The sequence below is a fragment of the Enoplosus armatus genome, chromosome 8 (assembly GCF_043641665.1).
Source record: "Enoplosus armatus isolate fEnoArm2 chromosome 8, fEnoArm2.hap1, whole genome shotgun sequence".
NCBI classification, from domain to species: Eukaryota; Metazoa; Chordata; class Actinopteri; order Centrarchiformes; family Enoplosidae; genus Enoplosus; species Enoplosus armatus.
Window position 1 is genome coordinate 10,910,372 of NC_092187.1, and position 24,412 is coordinate 10,934,783.

Consider the following 24,412-nt stretch of genomic DNA (forward strand, 5'->3'; position numbering starts at 1 on the left):
GCTCTGCTGTTGCAAACTGTTTATTGAGTGTATGTTTCCCTCCCAACAGCAAGTGAAGCAAATGTAAAAACAGGATGCTGATAAAGGACAGGTCTACATCAGACCTATGTTGACAGGATGATTTATCTGTTTTAGCTGCACACGTGAAAATGAGGCCTGAGCCTTAAAAAGATCTGTACCATTTGACAGACTTCATGAATTATAATCAATCCAAAAGGCAACACAAGTATATTTTAAAATATGCAGAAGTAGCACATAAACTCCATAGACTCACTCCTCCTGGCTTAAAGCAGCAGTGTTTAGCTGAGCCCATACTGAGGGACATTGATGACCCATATTTAAAGTCTATTCCACTGTGAACATTTCAGTAGCTTTTAAATCTTCTTGCTGTGTAATCCACAGCTACACTTGCTCTTCTGTAAAAGTCATCATTGTACAGAGACTCATACAAACGCTAGAGATAATTTAAACTGCTAAGCAAAATAATAAAAGGCTATGAAAAGCACATAATCTCCTTTTCAGGACTGACAACAAGATATACAGCAATGTAAAATAATCTGAATGTGCCATAAAATTAAACAAACACCATTTGGCACACCATTAGCTATGTCAAAAGGTGTTTTGACACTACAAGCATGAAATCTCTTTCATGGCACCTGGCACATCCGTTCAAAAATGCAATGGAAGTCACAGTGCATAACTTAAATATCAGAAAATATCAAGGCACACACACATACACACACGTACTGCATCATCTGAGATAGTACACATAGTCCAGATTTACACTTTCAAAAGGGCCATTTGTACAGTACCACATTTTGAGAAACGCTATGGCTTATACCAGTCCAGAGATTCTTATTTGGGTCGTAATGCCTCATGTAACCTATTCGATATTTTGTCTGATCCTCTGACCAAACATCTATATAATATCTCTGACATTTTGGGAAATACACCCATTCACTTTCTGAGTTAGACGAGAAAAGCTTTACCACTCTCATATCTGTGTGTTAAATATGAAGCTACAACCAGGAGACACTTAGCATAAAGACTGGAAACAGGGGGAAACTGCTAGCCTGGGGTGGGGCGAGGGTGTCTGCTCCCAGCCAAGAAACTGTTTTTTGGCACACAACCCCATAAAACCACAACTTATCCTATATACACTTTTATTATTTAGTGAGCTTTAAAGGTGCTGGTAGGCAGATTGTGTTACATTCTGACAGAGCCAGGCTAGCTGTTTCCGCCTGTTTCCAGTCTTTGTGCTAAGCTAAGCTAAAGGCTGCAGACTCGAGAGTGGTATCGACCTTCTCATCTAACTTTCAGCAAGAAATCAAATAAGCGTATTTACCAAAATGTCAAACTATTCCTTTAATGCGTAGTAGCAGTTTGGTAAGAATCTGCTGGGTGACATAGCTTGGTACACAGGGATGTTATGAAAATAAAGGTCCCTTTAAAGGTATTTTCTCATCTTACAAAAAACTGTGAATGTTACAATGCTTCCTGTCTACTGGCACTCCAAAGGCAACATACTGTAATTCAAGGCAACATTACACATCAATAAGTGATACAGCAGTAAAACACAACAATCTTTTTAAAATATCCTTCATGGCTTTGTACAAGTACTTCAGAGTCACCAAATTAAATTAAATACAATAAAACAAACAAACAAAAAAAACAAGACACATTGCAAAGAGGCAGTTTAAATGAGAGGAAATGACACAGACATCGAGGGTTGTAAACCGTAGTCATCATAAAGTTTCTTTGCAGTTTGCTCCCTGCTGAGTAATGCAGTCGGTGAGATGAACTTTCAGTCTCTGCTCCTGTTTCAGTGATTCATGACACTTTGCACGAGCAGGTGGTTTTTCAAGTAGCGATTTTAACACATAAAAAAAAAAGCGTGTTTATAATTTTTTCATGTCCTCAAGGCAAAGGCAGGTTTGATGGGAGAAAGTGTGATGAAAAAATCTGTGTGTTGAAATGTTTGCTCCATGATTATATCACTGTCTTTGCATGTCTCCACGTAGTTGTTATTTGCCACAGACAGGCCAGTCAGATGTAAACGTTTGCTGAGTGTCTTTGAATGCCATCAATAAAGTAAGATATTTGATTGTGTTTTCTCCCTTTTTACCTCCATAAGTTAAAATCCATAATTTTTGGTTGGTCTTCGGTTACCTTGGTGCAGTGTTCTTCACGGTCTATTATCTTTGGCCAAGGAGTGCATCATCCAGTTGACCTTCGTCTTCCAACTCTCCCGCAGAGCTTCGTTGAACTTCACCTTGAAATTTTTCAGCGCCTCTTCCTCTGATTTGCCCAAAGCTAAAGAGTCCTTTTGAAAACAAGAAACCAAAACACTGTTAACACTATTATCATCCTCATCAGCAGCAGTAGCAGCAGCATCAGCATCATCGTTGCATACCTTTAGATACTGGATGTCTTTGAAGGAGGTGAGCTCTGGCAGTCCTGCTGCCTTCATCATAGCAAAGAGGTTGACGAACAGCGTCCCATTCCGACACAGGATCTTATAGGCCCACTCACAGTACTCCCTGAACCTAACAACATGGACGCAACAGTCAGTCATCTGTTATAAAATATGTGAACAGAATCCCTGATCAGTAACTCGGATCATACAAAAATATTGTACCTCTCAAACTTCTCGCTGTTGTTCGTCCTTCCTTGTTGGATCACATGGACAAAGTCATAAGTCAAGATGAAAGGCACACGCTCCCTGTTGATGCCAAGTTTCCGCTTGAAGTTGCCCAGGAAATGCCCAAAGTCAATGTGGAACAGCTGAGGAGCAAAGTTCTGGGTTATGAATGGGTTCTGAATCACTGACCACTAACTGGTGAGTGACTTGAAGGATTTCATCCCATCCAATCTTACAAAAGAACTCATTGGAATTAAACTAAAAGTCACAAGTTAATATTATCAAGGTCTTGGAAACTCACAAACCTCCACATTCCAATCAGTATTACATTTAAAATAGAAAATCATTTTTGTTTTTTGAACATTCAGCAGTGAAAACTACTAAACTATTGATTTTGGCAATTGTAGTAAGTGTTCTGCGTTATGAAGCAAAGCACCAGTAAAGTCAGGTTGACTACTGGGTTGAAAGTACCACTTAATTCCCACTTTATGTCTAATCGCCCCCTTGTGGTCGATTTCAGTGTTGTAATGATTCCCTGTGATGAAAAACATCACAGCAGTAAACCCCCACCTGTCCAGTTTCCCTGATCATGATATTGTCGTTGTGTCGATCTCCAATTCCCAAGATGTAAGTGGCTACACAGTAGCCAGCACAGGACAGCGTGAACTCTTCTATTGCTTGATCAAGTTTGTCCCTGGTGACAAAAATAAAATCAGAGAAACAAGGAAGCAAAGCATGAGCGGGTTTTGTTCTTACAGTACATTTACACTTCTCTTATCTTTGTCATATAACTACTAATACACACACACACACACACACACACACACAGTCATGAAGCAGAATTTCCTCATTGCTATATATGAAATATTCACAGAGTTACTGTGGACGATTAATGATTGACCGCCACGTCCGTCTAGACGTCCACGGGGGTCACCGTGTCAAGCTTTTACTAATTTTCTCCACTCCATTTTGGGTGCTGCAGCATTTCAAGCTAATTACCTTTCTGTTCTGTCGTGCAGTCAGCTGGGCCTGTCTTGCCAACGTGACGTACAAAGGCTTATTCATTACATTGAATGGTTCTCTCTCTCTCTTCAAGGAGCTTTTAGAATAGACAAGACCTTCAGACTGTCTGGCACCAAATAAAAATCTACTCTCATTTAATGTTGCTGAAGCTGAAGTTGCCTATGCACTTTGTGTTGGTCTGTCATGGATTTTAAAATTCTGCACCAATAAATACTTTGAAGTGAACGATTCAAACCACACACACAGGCATACAGAGCGCGTTTCTTAAAGCTTAAAACTTAAATGCTCCCACCATTGATGGAAAAAAAGAATTTTCTCCATACTGTAAAGAAAAACCACCAACATACTCTGTACCTGTGTGTTCCAACTGAAGCTACAGTGTATAATGTTATATAATATTAGATATTTAATGTATAATGTAAATAAAAGTACCTTAGAATTTAAAGCTTTGAAATATGTAATAAATGGTTTATAACACACTATAATGTCATTCTAAATGTTGTACAGTGTTTGTCAACAATCATAACTTCTCCCATGAAGACATATCTTATATTGTAAAACTGTGTTTTACTAAATTGGCATTCATTATGTGTTTTATCTGTTTTTATCTGTTACACAAGCCCCTACTTGTGGGAGTCTCACAGGCGGAGTTATAGTTGTCGACAAATACATCAATAAACACTTAAAATGTCCTTGCATCTGCTTACAACTACATGTGTTAAAGACCATTTATTAATTGTTCATTTACTGTTTATTAAAGCTAAATGGGGGGGGGGGGTTAAAGTAAAGACAATACCTAAAATGTCTGTTCAAAACCAAGCCAATGGATGTGACACATTTCACACCATCACACATCTTCCGATACACTTGAACACACAAACAACAACAACAACAACAACAACAACTGTGATGTAGTTGTGTACAAGAAATCAATATACTTAACCATTTCATACTAACAGGAAATAAAAAACAAGTTGTGCACTAAGAGACTACACACTACATACAAACAAAACATGATTAATATAACATGTATTTGGGAAACAGCTTGTGACACAGCTGGCATTGGAGCTGGGGAAAGTTACAGGGGAAAAGGCCATTTAGGTGCCTTTGCTCATACTGTTGAGTGACCCTGATGATCATGAAAAACAATTTAAAAAATGGATGGACAGATAAAACTCTGTGGCTTTGAACAGCATTTGGTGTGCATATAATGGACCCAGCGCTAGCTTCCTGGGGTTAAAGGGATCAATACAGTGTTTACACAGTAGAAGAAGACATTTTGGGGCTTCCAACAGTAACTATTGTATCAAAGTTGTTCATCCTACTCACTCAGGATTCTTAGATTTCAGCCAGTTGAGCAGGGCGTCCTTGTTGAAGGCAGCAGTGGCGGCACTGTTACTGCTGTTACGCTGGATATTGGCGATGGTGTCTGAGTTCTTCACCACCTCGATGAGCCCCATCTTGTTCCCAGTGGACAAGCAGCCATATGGGATCATCCTGCGAGTGTAGGGTGACAATGATAGTATTAGGTCGGCCTAGTGTGCTAAAGAACCAACAGCTGCTGCAAACAACTGCTCCCACTGTACCTGAGATCCAGGCCTTCTTTCTTCCATAAATTCTCCATGAGCCGGATCATCTGGAGAGTCAACATGTCTTGTCGAAGATCTAAAGGTGAAAAACAAATTTTATTGTCACAAGTGATGCATCAAATTTAAATGTCATGCTAACTTTAACCCTGGTACTTTTTGACTTCTAACTTTCCTCTTTTTGAATTTAGGGGACGTCCCCTTCAAAACCTAAATGGTATGTTTGTCTTTCCGGTGCATTTTAAATGTATAACCCTGTATTTTAACCCTTCAATGAATTCCTTTTGTGCTCAACTGAAGTAAACTACAGCTTAAATCCTGAAACCGCGTGGCTACTGTGCGTTAATGTGCACTGAATGTGTGTGGCCATGTATTCAGATTTTCTCACCGTCTCCGTTCTTGAAGATGATGCCCACCATGTCTCCTTGAGCAAAGGGATTCTTATACATCAGCCAGAGCGGCTTCATCTTGGAGTCCATGAACCTGCACTTATCTGCACTGCAACAGCCGAAACACTCATTATAAACACATGCTCATTATAACTGTGAGGACAAAATGTACTTGAATGTTTTTACAAAATACTGTGCTTTTATTTTTAGATTTTTCACCCTGGTGACATTTTATTTATTGAGTTGTTAAATATTTTATAAATATTATGTTAAACACATGCTCATTATAACTGTGAGGACAAAATGTACCTGAATGTTTTTACAAAATACTGTGCTTTTATTTTTAGATTTTTCACCCTGGTGACATTTTATTTATTGAGTTGTTAAATATTTATGTATCAATGACTACCATCCCTTGTGGGCCACTGTAAGAAATGGCGACATTTTGTCCAGGGTAAGCAAGCTAAGAGCTAATATTATTAAAAAAAAACTCTGTTCAAGGGGATGAAGATGAAAAGGTTGGGGACAGAATAGAAAAAAGTGTAACATCCTCATCTTTGAGCGTTTTAGCGGTGAGAAATAAGAGTAAAATGGCATACAGTATAATCTACTGGTAGTCTACTGGTACTGTAACAACTTCGGGTTAGTTTGTCAATATGCTACGTAAATGTATTATTTTGTAATTCAGTAAACGTAGAAAAGGACCAAAACTGCCCCTGAAAATCCAATGAAGGAGTCAAAAAATGCAATTTGTACTGTGTGTGTGTGTGTGTGTGTCTGGCACTAACCAGATCTCAGCAAGGATGATGCTGGGGTTGAGTGGTGACAGCAGTTCTGACAGGGCCTCCAGGTAGGACTCCTGTCTGATACACAGCTTCAGGTCATCCGCTGTCATCTTCTGGGAGCCCGACTTGACAAAGTCACTCAGGGCCTTCATTTTGCCCAGAGCCTCGGTCTGTGTGGGAGAGGTGAGGCAGGGATTTAATGCAAAACAAAAGCACATGGTTCAGAGCTTTAAGTCAGCGTGTGTAAGTGTGTGAGATTACCTGTTTGGTTAAGAACTTGATGTGGTGGATGTTTCCCCTGCAGTAGGCCTCCAGAATCAGGCCAAAACGCAAACTCACACATGCCACGTGAATCTCTGACCTACAATAGACACGAACTTTGCCGTCAAATACAAAAAGGCTGCAGACGTACATGATATTGTTATTTCTGCTGGACTGCATCTCACCTGAGATGCCAAAACAGAAAGTGTCCTATCATCCTGTTGGACAAAGCCCTCTCTAGCAGGAAAGTGGTGAGGTCACAGTCTAGATAGGACTCGTACTTCAGGACCTGGACCAGCTGGATTAAGTACTGCAGAAGTTCATCATCACTGTGTGCAGAGAAAATGTCCCATAAACGATCACATTGTTAAAAGTTGAAACACAAAATGGCTGATGCTACATGGATATGAGATACCTAAACATATTTATGTGTGTACCTGAGCTTCCTGAGGCATCTGATGGTGAAAGAACGGACCGCTGGGTCGGGAAAACTGTAGTCTAAGAGCTCCAGGGCATGGATGGCAGGGAGGTCCCTCCAGTTCCTCAGTAAACTCACCATCTGAGGAGAGTCAAATGACAATTTTCTAACATGATGAAAATAATCAAAACTCAAATGTGTTTGATGGCAGATTAAACTTCTCACGAGACCTGAGTGTTTCAGTGTTCTGTATTTTTACTTTAAAAGCATTTTCAAGACCTTTACTGGTTGTAGGGCTGAAAAGATCTATAGCAACTATTTTGATGATCGATTAATTGTTCAGATAATTCGCCAAGGAAAAACATTTGCTGGTTTCAGTTTCACCAATGTGGTGATATGTAGCTTTTCTCTGTTTTATACCATTGTGATTAAATATCTTTTTTTGGGACTATTGGTTGGAAGAAGATTATCATCTTGGACTCTTGGAAATGTGATGGCATTTTTAGTTTTTAGCTATGCTAGCGATGTGGCTCTGGCACTAGTCTCGCTTTGGTTTGTACAAACATTCATCGTCCACAGAGGATGAATCCGTTTGACTTTGATGATCCCCTGACTTTTACACCAGCACCAGCATGACCTTCACATTTTTGATTGAACTGCCTCGACAACTTTTGGCAAAATATCTGGGAAACTAACAACATTCCCATCAGCCTCAGCTGTACTTTGTGTTTAGTGCTGATTAGCAAATGTTAGCATGCTAACATGCTAATCTGCTAAACATTAAGCTTGTTAGCATTGTCATTTGGAGCATGTTAGCATGCTGTCATTAGCATTTAGCTCAAAGCGCTAGCATGGCTATACACTCTTAGTCTTGGTCTAACATTTTAGAGACTAAATCAATCGATTAATCAGCTAAACAATTGTTACATTAATCATTATTAAAATTAGAAAATATCAATAGCTACAACCTTACTGGTCAGTGAAAATCTAGCAATTCCTGCCAACACTGCCTGCCAAGGCAATTAACAGAAATAAAATGAGTATTTTTGTACATTGAGGACTTAAATCTATTTTGGACATTTCCAGTTGTTTTGTGTGTTTGGCAAACATTTCAAGACCTGTATACAGACTAAGAAAAACTAAATTGATCACAGTGGGGAAATTCTCTTTCAAAACTCTCACTTTATACCTGAACTACGTCCTCACGCTTATTCCACTTGGTGATGAGGAGCAGCTTGGACAAACTTTCAGGATAACGGTCGCGGACTTCTGCGCGAAGCTTCCACAGTAGCTCCTTCTCGTCCTCGAAAAACTCGGTGTAGTTTTTGTTGTCCATGATTTCTTTTAGCTTCATGTACTGCAGAGAGCAAAATGACCCGGAAACATATTCATGCAATTGTTTTTTTAACTCTTTTAATTGTTCAACTGTGAGATGTAGAAAGTCTTACCTCTTCTTTAGTGGTGATGGCTGCATCACCATTCTTCTCCATGTCACTTATCTGAAAACAGATGAGGATTTTTTGTACTGATTGTAACTATCAGCATGCACTCAAATATAGCCTTTTGGGAATAAGTACCTTGTCAAGAGGAGGGTAATAGAGAGGGTGTGGCCGGATGTTGTGGAAGCGAATGAGAAGCCCGGCAGCACTGTCCACGTTGGGGTTCTTCTCGACTGTTCCCATCGGGTTCAGCAGATCGCCTTTGTCATCTGCGATAAAAATGTCATATATGAACTGTGTCATTTGGTAGAGGCTTTTATCCACTTGGTGAGTACATTTTCACCTTCACATCCCTCCTGTATCTCTAAAAGGGAAAGTGAGTGTTAAACTTACTGCTCTTCCAAACCGTAGAGAAAGTTAAAAATAATTTTACGTTACAGCCAAAGTGAAGAAACACAGTGACATTTTTGACACCAACAAACAGTAATTCCCACATCTTAAAAAGGCTATCTTGTGCATCAGCAAACGCATAATGAGTGAATATGTGGGGTTTTGATGCCGCCACATGTCACATTGGGTATTTCAGCCCTCACTGTGTGCTGCCAGGCGCTGTGGAGGAGGCTGGTAACGTGAGGTGTTTTTGAAGAGGAGGAGATCTAAGAAGAGGCAAGGCTGAAAGTACCAGGGAGAGATGGCCATGTGGACAAGAGGAACTCCCCGGTCTTCAGCTGGTCCTTGTAGTCGAACACCATGGTGTTCACCCAGGCTATCGGGCAATCCTGAAGAGAGTAACAGGGAGGATTAGGTTTGCTGATTCGCTTTGAAGAACATCTGCATCTACTCTCATTTTCAATAAAAGTTACATTAAGTTTTGATCAGTTACAACTAAATCTGTTCATTTAGTTTATCAAAATACATACAGTAGTTTGTAGTAATTTGTGGGATATAAAATAAGTTCTCTAAGTCATTTTTAACATCTATGTGTTCTTTTCAAGCTCTCTTCCTGTCAAAAATATGTTCAACAGCCGACTCATTTTTTGCAGCATCCATAGATATATCTAAGATTCTTTGAAGATAAAGCATTTCCATCAGTTACTCTAAAATGTATTGAATTATTAAATCTCTCCTGTATAACATCAGCTTTACCATAGACGTTCATTTGAATTCAAGTCAAACAGCATTAAGAAACCGTTATATATTTATATTTTAATGACAAAAAAGTTGAAAGCGTTTTCGTGGAAACTTTGACTTTATAATTAATTGTGTTAAATAATAACACGTGGAGCAAAAGATTTTGCAGCTTCTAGTGAAAAACTGATATGACAGTGATATTATATTCATAAGGTCTAAAGTTGGAATGTAAAGCAGCAGAAAAGGAGATAAGATCCAGTCAGAGGTCAGCAAAAACTAACACGACCATCCAATGTGTTAAAAAACAAAACAAACACATGTAGGCTGAATGTACCAAGCTAAAAAAAATGAGACGATACCCATAAACAAGAGCAGCTAAAATAGTTCAGCTTCCGTCTGTCTGCGGGACTTCTCTTCCGGGCAAAAGAAGAGAGAAGTGCCTCAGAAAGCAGAAGTGGCCTTGATGCCCATAAACCCACCTGGGCGGACCTTCCAAACATGTTGCCCACAGCCGCTGCAACGCTTCAAAACAAAAGAGGCTGAGACCACAGCCGCAGAAAAAAAGGGGAATTTGTTGTTGTTCACTGTACTTGTCCATGTACAGTGAGTGGGCGTGTGGAGGCTCTTTCCCATGCAGCCTCTCTTTCCCATGCAGCCTCTCAGAGTACTACTACTGATTCATTTTTAAATTCATAAATGTAATTAAGGCTGCAACTAGTAATGATCTTTCATTATTGATTAATCTACCGATTATTTTCGTCTTGTCTAATGATTCACGTGGCATGTGTCTAAGAAATCTTTTCTAACCTTTCAAATCTTTTGTTCAACCAACAGTCAACAATCCAAAGATATTCAATTTACGATAGCAATATCATAGTGTAGAAACACTCTGTCCTGCATTGATCATTTTGTTTTTAATCAAGTAAAAGTATATGTATATATATATATGTTACATTAATATGTACATTACTGTAATGTTGCAGCTGGTAATGGTGGAGCTTATTTTTTACTATATATACTGCCGGGTAGCTTTCATCAACGTATCAAGTCTTATCCATAATAATAGAACATAATTTATTTGTTGATTATATTTTGCATTTTTAATCTGAATCTGCAAGGTAACTGAAGTTATCAAACAAAAGGTAAGTAAAAAGTACAATATTTGCCTTTGAATTGTAGTAGATTATAAGTACAAAGTAGCAGAAAATGGAATTACTAGTGAAGTACGAGTACCTAAAAACTGCACTGAATTACAGTACTTGAGTAAAAGTACTTACATTCCACCACTGACAATGATATAAGACAGGGAAAACAAGTAAATTCACACATTTGAGGAGCTGGAACCATCAAATGTTTAACATTTTTGCTTGAAAAATGACGGTTAATTCATGATCAAAATAGTTGTACATCAATTTCCTGTCAATACACAATGATTCGGCACTAATTGTAATAATTTTTCTAAGTGTAAAAATTGTATTACTGTCAAATTGGAAGTTATTAACTTCTTCGTCCATTATAATTTAAATAAATTATACTATTTCAACACAGACGTACCCATTTTATGCTGATGACACAGTCTTGTACATCAAGAGTACAATCTGCATATTTGCATCTATGTACCTACAAAAAAGTGCTTCACATAATATGAAAAAATTAAATGTGGTCTGGTAGCATCTCAGCAACACAAACAATAAAGCATGGGTTGGGTTTAAATAAACGTCTCCAAATGTAAGAAGAATAACAGCAGCAAGAAATTGCTTTGCACAGTTTTTAAGACCTCTACTCTAAACTGTCCCCAGTAGCGGCCTTAAAGATGAGAAGTAAATTAAATGTAAAATGCTCAGTGGGCGGGACGGCTATAACTGCGAATGGCGACTGTGAAGATGAATTTAGAATTCCTTGAAAATGTTTGCCAATTCCTTCCTTCCTTGGGGTGATGTACAGATAAAAGAGCTGAAGCGGATGAAATGTTAACCACAGCCTTGCCACTGAACACACTTGCACAACCAGACGCAGCAGCAAAACACACCCACACAGCACACACTGAGTACGCACACTACACACTCGAGAGGAAACAGATCTGTTTGTGCTTGCTAACAAATTCACACCCACCAGCCCAAACACTCGCCTGCTCAATCACAAGTTGCACACTAAGGCCAGAAAACGGCGTGAGCCTCTGACAGACTCACCGCTTTCTTATTCTTCTTTTTGGTGCCGCGGGGTTTCTTGGCTTTCTCAATGACAGCATAGAGCGCAAAGCACAGGCGGCTCATGCGCGGCAGGTCGGCCACATTTATGTCAAACTCCAACTTCTGGTCCCACAGCGGCTCGGAGCACACTGTCACCTCTGAGCTCGTCACCACCTTACAGAGCAGTTCACTGCCATGGAACAGACCAGCCTGCACCACAAGCTGGATGGGGAAACATACACACATACACAGTAGTGATTAGATAAAGGCATGACATGTGGTTTGGAAGCTGTTTAGCACTTGTGTGAGGGAGATTGTTTGTGGAAGATTTATAGACTTCGCTAGATGATTCAGAGTTTCCTGTGTCACTCAGGCTATGAGTCAAAGGGTCTACACATTCATAACGTAAGCAGACGATGCCCTTCAGTGCGGCACAGAATCACAATTCAATATTGTACGACCATTAAGCTCCTGCCTTTTGGCAAATCAAGATAATCTGAATCTATATTTACAAAATATATGAGTGGCTATTCTCCCCCGGGGTGTGTTTTCAGACCTTTGCCTGCCAACTGCAGACATGACTGATAATTATGTGACAGGACAAATTTGCCATCAGTCATGATGTGCTCTAAGGCAGCAGCCGGAAGTGCACTCACACTTAATAACCCATCTAAACAGTAACATAGTTAGTTATGAAACTGGATCACAAACACAGACACACATTAACAGAGTTCCCTGTGTGCGCTCTCCCTCTTTTTAGTCAAATTGGTTGAAAAAGAAAAGTGACATTGCAAAAAAAGACATGGAAAAACGTAATATACATTACTGAAATTGGAACAAGATTCTACTCAGGTTTCAGCAATAGTAACAAAACGCATGCTTCAAAAAAAGAAGTGCATTGAAAGCGAGAGAGGGAGAGACAGCATGAAGTCTTTTTTTCTTAGAATCTAGGCCTCAGAATGAGACTTAAAAATCAGATAGGCCCTCCCCACTTCCTGTTTTGAAGTTTTAACCAACCGCCTTGATGAATTATGGGAAACGTGTGGTCTGGACCATGTGACCCCTCCTGTCATTTACATGTCAGCCCCGCTGTTTCTACAACTGAAATTGAGATATTGGTAAACAAGTGAATGCCACACTTCATTGAGCAGCAAAGTGAGAGAAAAAACCCACACAAAACCACACCAACCTTCATTCCTTCGTCAGCATTCACCCGGCTGCCCTGCAGCAGGTGAATGTAGAAAGGCTCATTGATGGACCACAGAGAGGAGGTATTCTGCTATAGAAAAGTCAGAAGAAAGGAAAATTAATTTTTTCCCTCTCATTCATTATATTGAAATAGCGTTCACTGAAGTCTCAAGTCATGAAACTGTTGCTACAGTTTCCTGTTTAGCAACATGCCAAAAGATAGAAACAACAATGCACGCTTTCAAAAGAAAGTAAAAAAGGGGAACAAACTTTGAAACTGGTAGAAACGGACAAAAAGGTACTTTGATTAAGTCTGAAAAACATGTAATTTTACTGTTCATATTTCAGATCAATGCAAGCGAAGGTGTCCGGCGTAAATTATCAACATTGTGTCGCGCAGCATGTTTCAAGTGTGCCAAAGTCCAGAGTCCGATCAAGGAACCACTGCGACGAGGAGAGGGAGAAAGAGAGTGCTGTTAATGAGAGACGCCAGCTGTCCGCTGACTTCTTACCTTCTTCAGGGGCAGTGGGGGAGGTCTGGACAAGGAGCGACTCTTGTACGCCTGGCACATTCGGCCCTGCTCCTCCTGATATTTGCTGATGGTGGAGCGGTGCACCATGGTGAGATGAGGGTTTTGGCCATTTCTCAAACACAAGAAAATGTACTGGGAGAGACAGAAGGAGAGATTTTTTTTTTGTTTAATGGTACAGCCATCAGTTCACCCACAGATATTTCCCAGTGTTCTGATAGCACTGGTTGACTCCTGGAGGCTGTTCATTTGCTGTAGGTTAATGCAGCCGAAATCTCATTATGTGTGGATGGATGCAGTTCCTTTCTGCAGGGCTGCTAGACCGATATGAGTCACCCCTGCAGGTGGCTGGAGTTTCAGAATCAACAATGGGGTCTCCTGCCACCAAAACCTTGACGCACTCCTGATCTGACAATCATTTCAGCTATTATGGACCACCTGCACAGACCAAGCCCACAGGCAGAATGGCAGACAAACAACACAGAATAGAGATCTACACCCACTGAGAAAATAACAGTGTTCCCAATTGTTGGGCTTTTTCACGTTTAATCATTTTTTCTTTTGACACGGATCAAAGAAAAGAACTTCTCTACAAATGTATCTAAAACAAAGTAAAATTAATTGATTTGACAGTTCATAAGTGATTGAAGCATTCACCCACTTTCTATGACACGCCTAAAATCATCAAGTGACAAGGGCTTTTAGGTTAAATACACCTGCATCTGGCGGCTCATCAAGTCGCCCAGTTGCTTTGCGAGTCACAGCTTTACGGCACAAACAAAGCGACGCGTCATCCCAACTATGAAACGTCATGTTGTGGGGATGCTCCTCCACAGCTTGTGAGGTTAGGGTAAAATGAATGTAGCAAAATACAAAAAACAACATGGCGGAATACCAATCTGAATGAGAACTGAGTCCAACCCCAAACACAATGACAAAGCTACACAGGAAATTTCTCTCCATTCTATGTCCTTATGCAACTTCATCTTCCAAAGAAGAATGGGGCCAGACTGAAGTGTCCAAATGTGCAAAGCTGATACAGACATACTATTCATATAGACTAAAGGCTGTAATTGTTGCCAAAGTGCCTCTCTATGGTGTGAATAAATGTGTAAATCAATTAAATATGGACAAAACAATAAATTCACGTGGCAGCTCAAAGACGCTTTTGCTGCGGTCACTCACTTTGAACTGGCTCATGGGGTGTTTCCCATAGATGAACTCCCACCTCCCGTTGACCTGTAAGGTGTAGTCCTCGGGCTCCTGCCGCACTGAGCGAAAGACGGTGGCCTTCTTCTTCAGGGCGCTCCTCATCAGAGCCACTGGGAGGTCCTGGGGGTCTTGCTGCAGCATGAAGCTTTCCTGTGAGAGCCACGGACAACTTAATACAAATAAACGTGCCAGCTTTAAGAAATCATACAAAATGTAGCTTTCATTTCTACTTCCTGAGTGATGTTTTGAAGGTGGTGTTTGGGGGTGTGGGAGGGGGATTTCCAAAGGTGCACACACTTACTTAAAATCATCCTCCACAATTTGAGAAGCACAGTTTTTCCAATCAAAGCTTGTTGTGCTCTTTGTGTGGTTCCCTACTGCTGCCCCATCATACTGTAACATTTGATTTGTCTTAACAACCTTTATACATATGACTCATAAAAACAGCAGATCAACTCACATCAGAAGCCTCAAACTTGACGTTGATGAAGAGCTTCTTGGTGTTTTTTGACTTCACGCTCCCACACTCTGGCGGAGAGCAGCATGGCTCCAGGTCACATGGGAAGCTGTATTCCATCCATTGCTGCCATGGCAACATCTGCCGCACCTGAGCCTTCTCTTCGCAAAAAGTACGCATCTTGGACCGAAACTCATTCACCTCGTGGTTCTTCTGGGCCTCAAACTCGTGCAGACCTGGGAAATCATAATTAAATAAGACTTGTATTGTGAGAGGAACACTTTACCCTTGTTGTACAAACATTTACTGGATCTACCTGAGAGTCGGAAAAATGGAGTTAGCATTAGTCAGCCTAGCTGTGCTCCATTTTCAAGTTAGCTACATTAGCTCATAGCTAGCCAGAAACTTGCCGACCTTTCCAGATAATGAACATCACGAACAAATGTGATCAAAGAACTGCTTTGTTGTTTGTTTGAGTTCCTTCTTTTTCATTCCAGTTTTGGTTTGCTAGCTTTGCTAACTGTGAAGAAAAATGGCGGCCATTTGGTTCTGCCCATTAAGGATTTAACTCAGCCAGTGGGACCATTTCTGCCTCCAGAGCAGCTCTAACCTGGTCCAGAATCACAGTCACATCTTTTTTTCTCATCCACTCTAACAGTACTGCTGCGATGGCTGTTTCCTTGGTTGGAAAAACAGCCCCAGCCAATCAGAGTATGCGATGGATTAAGACAGGCACCTTCCTGTGCTAGAGCCTGAAACATGGTGGCAGAAAAAAGTGTCACTTCTGATTGGTTAGTGCCAAACAGAAAACATGAACACAATGTCAGACTAAATAATGTGTAAATGTGTAAATAAAGTGTAACGAAAGGGCAATTCAGTCTGAAACTGACATTTAATTTCACTTCTTTATTGTATTCAATAAATAATCAGTTACTCCATCTGCATTGCTGAATAAATTAGAGATGTGGACAGTGATTCAGGGAATTGGAACCAAGTAAGAAGCATGATGACAGTAGTAACTACACAACAATACCAAAAACCTCTATGGCCCCACTGCGACTCTACTATCAGCAGCTCAGCTCCAGCAGAGAATGGATGCTGCTGACCTTTGCCAATTAACAGGCTGATTTGGGTGTTGGTGAGTTTCTCCACTCGGTCGCCCTCCCTCGCCACCAGCCGCAGAACACACATGAAGGGCCGCACATCGCATATACGCCTCGATTCCTCCTCCAGTTCCTCCCTCTCTGCTGTCTGGTTGATGCAGGTGAAGACGTACGCGTCGGGATCACCCAGTGCACTGAACAGGGCCTCACTTCTGGCATTTTTCCAAACCATCTGAGACAGGAGACAGCAGCAACAGGCGAGGTTGAGAGTGCAGTGTTTATGAAGTGTACAGTGTGTTCTCAGTGCATGTAAAATGTATGCATGAGGGGTTGTGTAAAAGAAAGCTTTATCAATTTAAAACACCTCATAATTTTCAAAAGCAAGACAAAACTGTCAGCTGTTGCAGAATAACATATTTGTCACCACTCTGATTTCTCTAATGAACTTTACGAGCTAAAATTATAACCTATTGTGCAAAAAATGACCCTGGCAGTTTTTGAACATTTTCTAAAATTCCTTGTGAATTACCTCGATTGGAAAGACATTTAATCTCTTAATCAGCTTACCAGCTTCCAAGAGCATCATTACTTAACACAGCTAAATCAAACAGCCTGAAGTGGCAGAACTGTTGGCATAGAAACTGGCACATTGACGTTTAACAGCAGATCTGCTTTAGCAGAGAGAGCTGGCCGTGTATACCAAGGAGGGAAGCTGTAGCTCCTTCTCGAACAGTTGCATCAAAACTTCGAGATGAATCAAAAGCGCAGGCAGGCATTGTTCAGATTGTGTGATGTTTTAATTAGTTTAATGTCTGAAGGAAATATTAAGTCAACCAATTTGCTTAAAAGCGTATTGAGTAAATATTGTAAACAACAACAGCATTTCGCAACTGTGGTCATCAGAGCCACAGCGCTGTGCTGCAGTCAATCAATTGCAATCTATTAGAAATACAGTGTTGTCTTATATCAGATGTATCATGACATTATACATCATATATCAATGGTAAAAAAAATATACCATCAAGGTAAATGGGGATGTGAGGGGACATACTTTTTTGATGTTTTTGATGGTGTCGTTTCGAGACACAAGGAATTTGAGGAAGATCCCAGTAGGCAGCAGGAAGTCCATCACGATCCCCTGGTCCCCCTCCTTCTCCCATTCCTCCTGCATCCCATACTTCCCCGGGGGCATGATGACGGCCTCTCATTTACCGTCAGCTCCTCTGCTGCTCACCGGGAAGAAAAAACCCCAAGCCGCCCGTCCACACAGAGCAAACAGAGCCAGGGGGTTAATATGTCCACTATTAACATGTGTTACTGTACATGTGTACGTGTGCAGTGTGTTACGTGGACAAGCTGAATGATCTATCTTTGCAAGGCTGTTCAAGGCTGTTCATTGGAATCACAGAGCACATGCAGAGTGTGTATGACTAGAATGAATAACTGACACTGAGTGATAAACAGTAGCCTGTAGATGAAGGGCCTTGTTTGCACCTGATCCCTTCCTCCATCTCTTTAATGTAGTTCAATGCGTGTATAAGGATATTTATTTATAAGATAGCAAATGGTAAATGAGGCAATAGTATTGAGATTTTTTAAGTGTGTTTTTGGAGTTTAAATGCCTTTAGTATGCAGACTTGATTCATACACCACCTTAACAGACTGAATGTTCTGTCAGAAATAAGAGCTCAGGGGTCAAACAAGGTGAAGACACACTAAAAAGAAACTACAATTGACTGAATTATAGCTACACACTACAAAAAAATACAGACTGTGTGGAAATTTGATGTCCCACTTCCTACAAATCTATTCAACTGACTGTGCAAACAGAAAACATCGTATTTGGAGTGTCATTTTCAATAGTTTGCCATAAAGTAATTCTACACTATTGATTTTGGTAAGAGGAAGCTCGTGCTGCCAGATGTAGGCTGACTTGCGCCTATATATAAAAATGTATTTGAATGAAATTTATAATACCCACAGTGTGGTTATTTTTAGCACATTATTAAAGAGCAACATCGTTAAAATCAGCAGTGGGAAAGAAAACAGAAGGTGCACACACAGCAACAGTCCGATATAAGACGTGATATTCTCCCTGTCAGGCTAAAACTTGTACATGCATCAGAGCGAAAGCCTTGCCAACCTGTTAGCGCAGACACTTGCCCGTCAGCTCTACAAGCCGGTCATCTCTTCATGGCTTTATCACAGCGAAGATGGAGGCTGCAGCATCACGGTGTCATGTCTCGCTCGGGCGGCTGTAAGCTGCGGGTCCCTCCGTTGGGTTGAGGTGAGGCGAGGTGTTATAAATCCGGCTCGTACGGCTCAAATGAAGCGGTGAGGTGCTTCCCTGCGTCGCTCAAGTGCGCTGTCATTCATGCAGCGATGTTGTTGCACTGACCCGGACTGAGCGGCTGCGCTCTGCCTCTCCAGCTCCCTGCGCGCCAAGGGACCGTCCACCAAAACTGTAGTTCGCGCGAAGTGAAAGTAAAATGTTCTCTCTTTAACTCCCGCCCTCCATCCCTGCTAAGTTAACCCTCTTGTATGTTGGTAGTCTCATGTATTTTTTTATTTTATTTTTATTTTTTGGATCAAAGTTTAACTCATGTAGAGCTGAAACAATTAGTCAGTTTACTAATTCATCTGTCACTATTTTGATAATTGTTCAGTCATTTTTTTAAGCAAGCTAGCTGCTTTCACGTTTTATTTTTTATTACATTTTTATTTACTTAAGCAAGCAAATAACTCATAATCTATTATGCTAATATGTGATAGTAAACTGAATATCTTTGGGTTTTGGACTGTGGTGAAGTAGGTATTGAAATTCTGTGAGTAAAAGTATCACAATGTAAAATTAAAAAAAAAGTGAAAGTCCTGTTTTGAAAACTTCACTTAAGTAAAAGCACAGAAGTATTATGAGCAGAATGTACTTGTAGTATCAAAAGTAAAATCTCAATGCAGAAAAATGGTCCCTCTGAGTATTATACTATTATACATTACATTTTAAATTAATATTACTGAAACATTAATGCTATATTTGGTGTAGGTAGAGGTAGATTTTATAGATACAGTATATGACATAAAATCTAAATAAAGGCTTCATATCTCATCACATGTTTTGTATGTAAAATCTTTATCTGTAAAGTAACTAATAGCTGACAGATAAATGTAGTGAGGTAAAAACTACAATATTTCCCATTGAAACATAGTGGAATAGCAGTGTAAAGTGGCATTAAGTGGAAATACTCACATTTTAAAAACAGTACTTGAGTAAATGTACTGTGTAAGGTTCCTCCACCAGGTTTGGATTGTTGGTCAGATAAAACAAGGAATTTGAATACGTCACTTTGGACTCTGGGAAATTAGAACGGACACCGTCACTTATTTAAGAGACAAAATGATTAGTCGATTAATCAAGAAAAGAAAATCAGATAATTAATCAATAATGAGAATGAGTGCTTTACGCAGCCTTAATCTCATGTTGTCACTTTAATCTTTATTTAAGGACATCATGTTCATCATCATCAAATTAAGACAGCTTCATCAATTTGTCAATGACACAGTAAGAAAACTATAAAACATATTCATTGACAATATTTGGTATGCAAAGACAAAAGTACAGGAGGTACTTTCTCCTTTTGTTTCCCTCCACCATTGCAAGTTTCACAAGTGCAGTTTTCGAAATTCTTGTAAGTCAGACGGAGGTTAAGTGTATTTCCAGGTACCATAGTGTCACTTGAGAAAGTCCATCCTTCTGTAACGTGACTGTTTTTTATATTTATAAAAGGAGGTTAAATTGTGCATATGAACATCATGTTAATGTGCATTTAAGAATATGCAACCCATCATAAAACAGAGAGAGGAGATTTTAGATGATACAGTTTTAGTTTATAAATTCCAAAATGTATCAATTATGGTACATTTTTAATCTATATGTTAATAAATGAACATGTAAAAATAAATAAATACACTGTTTTGTGAAAAATAAAATTGTTTCCTAAATATTAACCAATGACAAAATGCTTTGCAAGTCAAAGTCTTGAGACGACCCCTAACATTGATAGTTACCCACAGTGAACTTCACTTTTATGCCTGCCTTTATTTATTTGGACTTTTCAAGAGGTGGTTCTGTAATTGAACTGAAACCTGCCTCCCTGTTTCATATTTCCAAACGATAACCATAAGTGACAATTTTAGTTTTGCAGCCATTAGTGAACAATGACACCACTCTGGAAGTGGAACATAAACCACAGTAGTACTACTGTAGAAAGGGGAAATGGAGGGGCCCCAACATCAACAGCACATTACAACTATTTACTCTCCGCTATTTGATACACACATACATAATACAATAACACAATAATCAAAAATCATTATTTTGACTTGATATCTATGCCAGACTATGTTTTAGCAAGACACATCATTCACAGGCAAATAAAAACATACATAAATATTGTGAGCCGTGTTTATTTGTCAGTTTGGTTTGCAGGTGTTATTCTTTCATGTGCTCTCTGAGTCTTGGTGGTCTAGTACCTCTGAAAACTCTGGTTTCCTGTTGAATGATGTCTTAGAGGCTAATGACATGAGCACATACAATCTGGCAGACTCCGTTGGTGTATTTCGAACACAACATGTGTTTGTGAGTGCACTTCAGACCAGCTGGTGAAAACAGGAAGTGATTGTGCAGAAGAGAAACTATTGGCCAGAGCTGCAGACTGAAAGTATGAACCTGCTTCCCACCCTTCGCCCCTGAACCGTCAGAGAACTATTTTAAACTCTGAGACAGTAAAACCTCAGTCAGTAAACAAGGTACAGAGACAGAGACCCTTTGTCAGTAGTGTCTGACAAAAAGTACAACTATACCTGCTAGCTTTGATAGGAACTCAGAACCCCAATACTGTATGCATAAGAGTTTAGACCATTTGGGATCTGAGATATAAATGAAACTGCAGGTAGTCAACAGCTTAACCGGAAACCAGCTGTGTTATTTTAACACAGCAATACAGCCATCACTAGAATCATTAACTTTTGCAGCGCAGCAAAACAGCAACTATTTAAGGCAATAGATTCACTCTGACAATGAGTGAACATATTAATAGGTTGGTCATGTGATGTTGACATGTGTGACCTGTTTACCCGCAGTACTGTGGGGGGAGATTGAGAAGGGGGTCTTGACTTCCTGGATAAGCACTGTTCTGGCCAAACAGAAACATTGTCGAGGCTTGTTTAGTGCATACTCTTCTGTTTGTCATTCGTCTACTTTCTCTCCTGTTGGACTGTGCAATATAATGGTGTTGTCATTTTGATGAAAAATCATAAAGGTGAATGATAAAAAATTATACACTTTGGTTTTTGTATGGATAAAACCCCCCCCGACATAATGTGTTAATAAGTGAGTTTTAGAGGCGTCGATAGGTGAACTTTGTGACCTCTGGACAGAGCCAGGCTAGCTGTTACTCCCTGTCTTCAGTCTTTATGCTAAGCTAAGCTAACTGGCTTTTCAGCTTCATATTAAACTGACAGATATGGGAGTGGAATTGATCTACTCATCTGACTGCCAGCAAGAAAGCGGATAAGCTTATTTCCATAAATGTGCAACTATTCTGTTAGGCCGTGAATAACTTTCTTCAGATCATAATATAAAAGGAAGAAAATTGTCCTCGGGTGCAGGAAACCGGACCTGACGGCTAAATGACCTTGTTTATCCAAGCAATGCTCAGAATCAAAGATGACAAGATTTTTAAGTAATGGTAGGCAGATCGCTGGATGAGGATTTTCGCTGTAGATTTGCTCTAAGTTTGGTTTTAGAGGAAGATGCAGCATGACAGCAGTATTAACAAAGAAATACATGCAGTACTTCTGACTGATTTGACAAAGAAGAAGTGTACTATATAGAGAGCAAAGGATGGGACCTATGTTAACCGAAAAAGTTCTGTCTGTAGGGTAGCAGGTAAATGACCTATGACCTAATACCTGCAAAACTAATGACATTCCCATCAGCCTCAGCTTGGTGTTTAGTGCTTATTAGTCTGGCTCACAGGATGTTAGCTGTTGGTATGTCTGCCATTGGCTGATTATTTCAGTTGGAATTCTCCTTTCTTTCCGCTATCTGTGTGTTCCTGTTTTGCAAGGGCACTTGCATCCGTGGCTTAGCGCCGCCCAAGATGATTGTAAATGGTTTAAAGAAATACAAAACAAGCCAGAGCATTTCTTTCCCCCATCCCAGAATGACAATGGGTTGAGCCAGACCTTTCTCCAGCGCTGACACAGTGCTAAAGCGAAGTGTGCGAGACTAAGTGCTAATTAGGAAATGTCATCAGCATTTTAAACTTGTAAGCACGTTAGCGCAAAGCATTGCTGTGCCTAAGTACATCCTCACAGAGCCACGAGCATGGCTGTAGAGTCTGCGGTTGAATAGTCAAAAAAATGAATCCTAAAAAAACTTCCTTGACCTCGATGGAAAACGTAATGAGGTCAAGACTAAATAATGCTGCTGCAAGGAATTGTGGGACGGCATTATCTCCTTTCCTTCCTTAAAGGATGTTCCAGTGTACCCTACACTAAAGGACAAAAGAAAGGAAGCACCGAAGTACCCTTCCTTAGCATCTAGAGGTTTGGACCAGCTCTTATCATGGCTGCTAGTCTTGTTTAAGGTTTGGTGGCACCACTAATTATTTAAAACAGAGTAAGACTAGTACAACACTTGTTGACAAGACAGAGAATACTGGAAGCTAAAGTATCCAAAGTCTGCATGGACAATGTCGGACGCAAAATATCCAGAAAGCAAGTTTTGAGTTTCATTTCAAAAAAGGATCTTTGGTGTACGGCAGTTATGTGAGACATTACAGAAATAATTTAGTCTTCCATTTTCACATCAAATACATATATAGCAATATGTTTTAGTATGAAAGATTTGTAATTTATCCTTCTAGTTTCAGTTTTCCCACGTTCCCTTTGTAGAGGCTTAGTGGTATCATTCAGCCAAAGTTGAGTGTCAGGCTCGGGCTTTCTCCTTTTGACCCGGGAAATGTGGTTAGGAATGGTCACGAGGGAGGAACTGAACAGAGAAAAAAGCTCCTCTGACGATAACAGAGAAGGGGATGCTCTAATCGACCAAGCAAAAGGGGAAGCAGCAAAAGTAACTGACAACTAAGAGCTCAGCTTACGGTTAAGGAAAGGAAACATGGTATGAAACACAACTGCCCTGTGGTGAGATAAGAGTATGACCTATTTCATGTATCGGGCCATTAACACAAGTTTGAATGATTTAGGTCGATTGATAAACGGAACAATTTCGAAAGACGGAAGAGATGACCATCATGAAGTCAACAAAAAATAAATTCTGCTACATACATTGTTTGCTACATAAACTGAACTGTGTTGCGTTGGAGTTTGATCATCATCAGTGATGTGGCGGAGGCTCATTTGTTGGCACAAATCTGTGACAAAATCTGCAACGGAATAATTGTGTTGTTTATCTAAATCCATAGAAGCCTCTTTTACTTGTCCTTGACTGCTTGGTCAGTTATGCACTTCTAGTTGCTCCCACATCCACTGTGTTCAAGTTCAGGCTGCTATGGCAACATTTTAGATGTCTTCAATGCAAGTTCAATGATGAAAACTTTCAGTTTACCACAGTGAAATGTGCTCTTAGTGCCAGAAGGGGGCACATTTAGCAAAGCATCAACCTAACACATATCATCTAGAAATAACTGGTTTACCTGGACAGAGAGTAGTAAATTACACAAATAATTAGGAAAAAAAGTTTTATTAAAAAAGTATGGGTCCTGATGAAACAAACCAATGTTGTTCCTTACAATCACACAGACCGAGGAGCTTTTGCAGACAAACATTTGCATTGCTGAACACAGTGGAATAACAACCCTTCAAACAGTTAGTGAAAATATTAAAGAGAACATGACCGCATACTTCTTGTCAAACAGACAGACTCTTGATTTGACATAATGGTGATTTGAAGTCCAAAGAAAATATACACAAAATAATTTAAATACAAATTCAAAAATTATTTCATTTTATCTTCAACTGAAAAAATTGAGGTTTGT

At 39.9% G+C, this 24,412-nt stretch overlaps 1 protein-coding gene across 1 annotated transcript; it reads right to left on the minus strand.

The window, feature by feature from the left end:
- Nucleotides 1–7: 7 nt before the first annotated feature.
- Nucleotides 8–17,544, minus strand: pik3cd (phosphatidylinositol-4,5-bisphosphate 3-kinase, catalytic subunit delta). Its single transcript, XM_070909735.1, has 22 exons — nt 17,404–17,544; nt 16,356–16,584; nt 15,253–15,485; nt 14,766–14,942; nt 13,563–13,715; nt 13,052–13,141; nt 11,863–12,084; nt 9,225–9,321; nt 8,681–8,811; nt 8,552–8,602; nt 8,293–8,460; nt 7,123–7,244; nt 6,871–7,014; nt 6,686–6,785; nt 6,428–6,594; nt 5,639–5,748; nt 5,251–5,329; nt 4,994–5,161; nt 3,212–3,335; nt 2,639–2,784; nt 2,414–2,546; nt 8–2,323 (listed from the first exon to the last, which is right to left on the minus strand). The coding sequence occupies exons 1-22, from the start codon at nt 17,542–17,544 to the stop codon at nt 2,186–2,188; spliced, it is 3,123 nt and encodes a 1,040-aa protein (XP_070765836.1). The 3' UTR covers nt 8–2,185.
- Between the last annotated feature and the right edge of the window lie 6,868 nt (nt 17,545–24,412).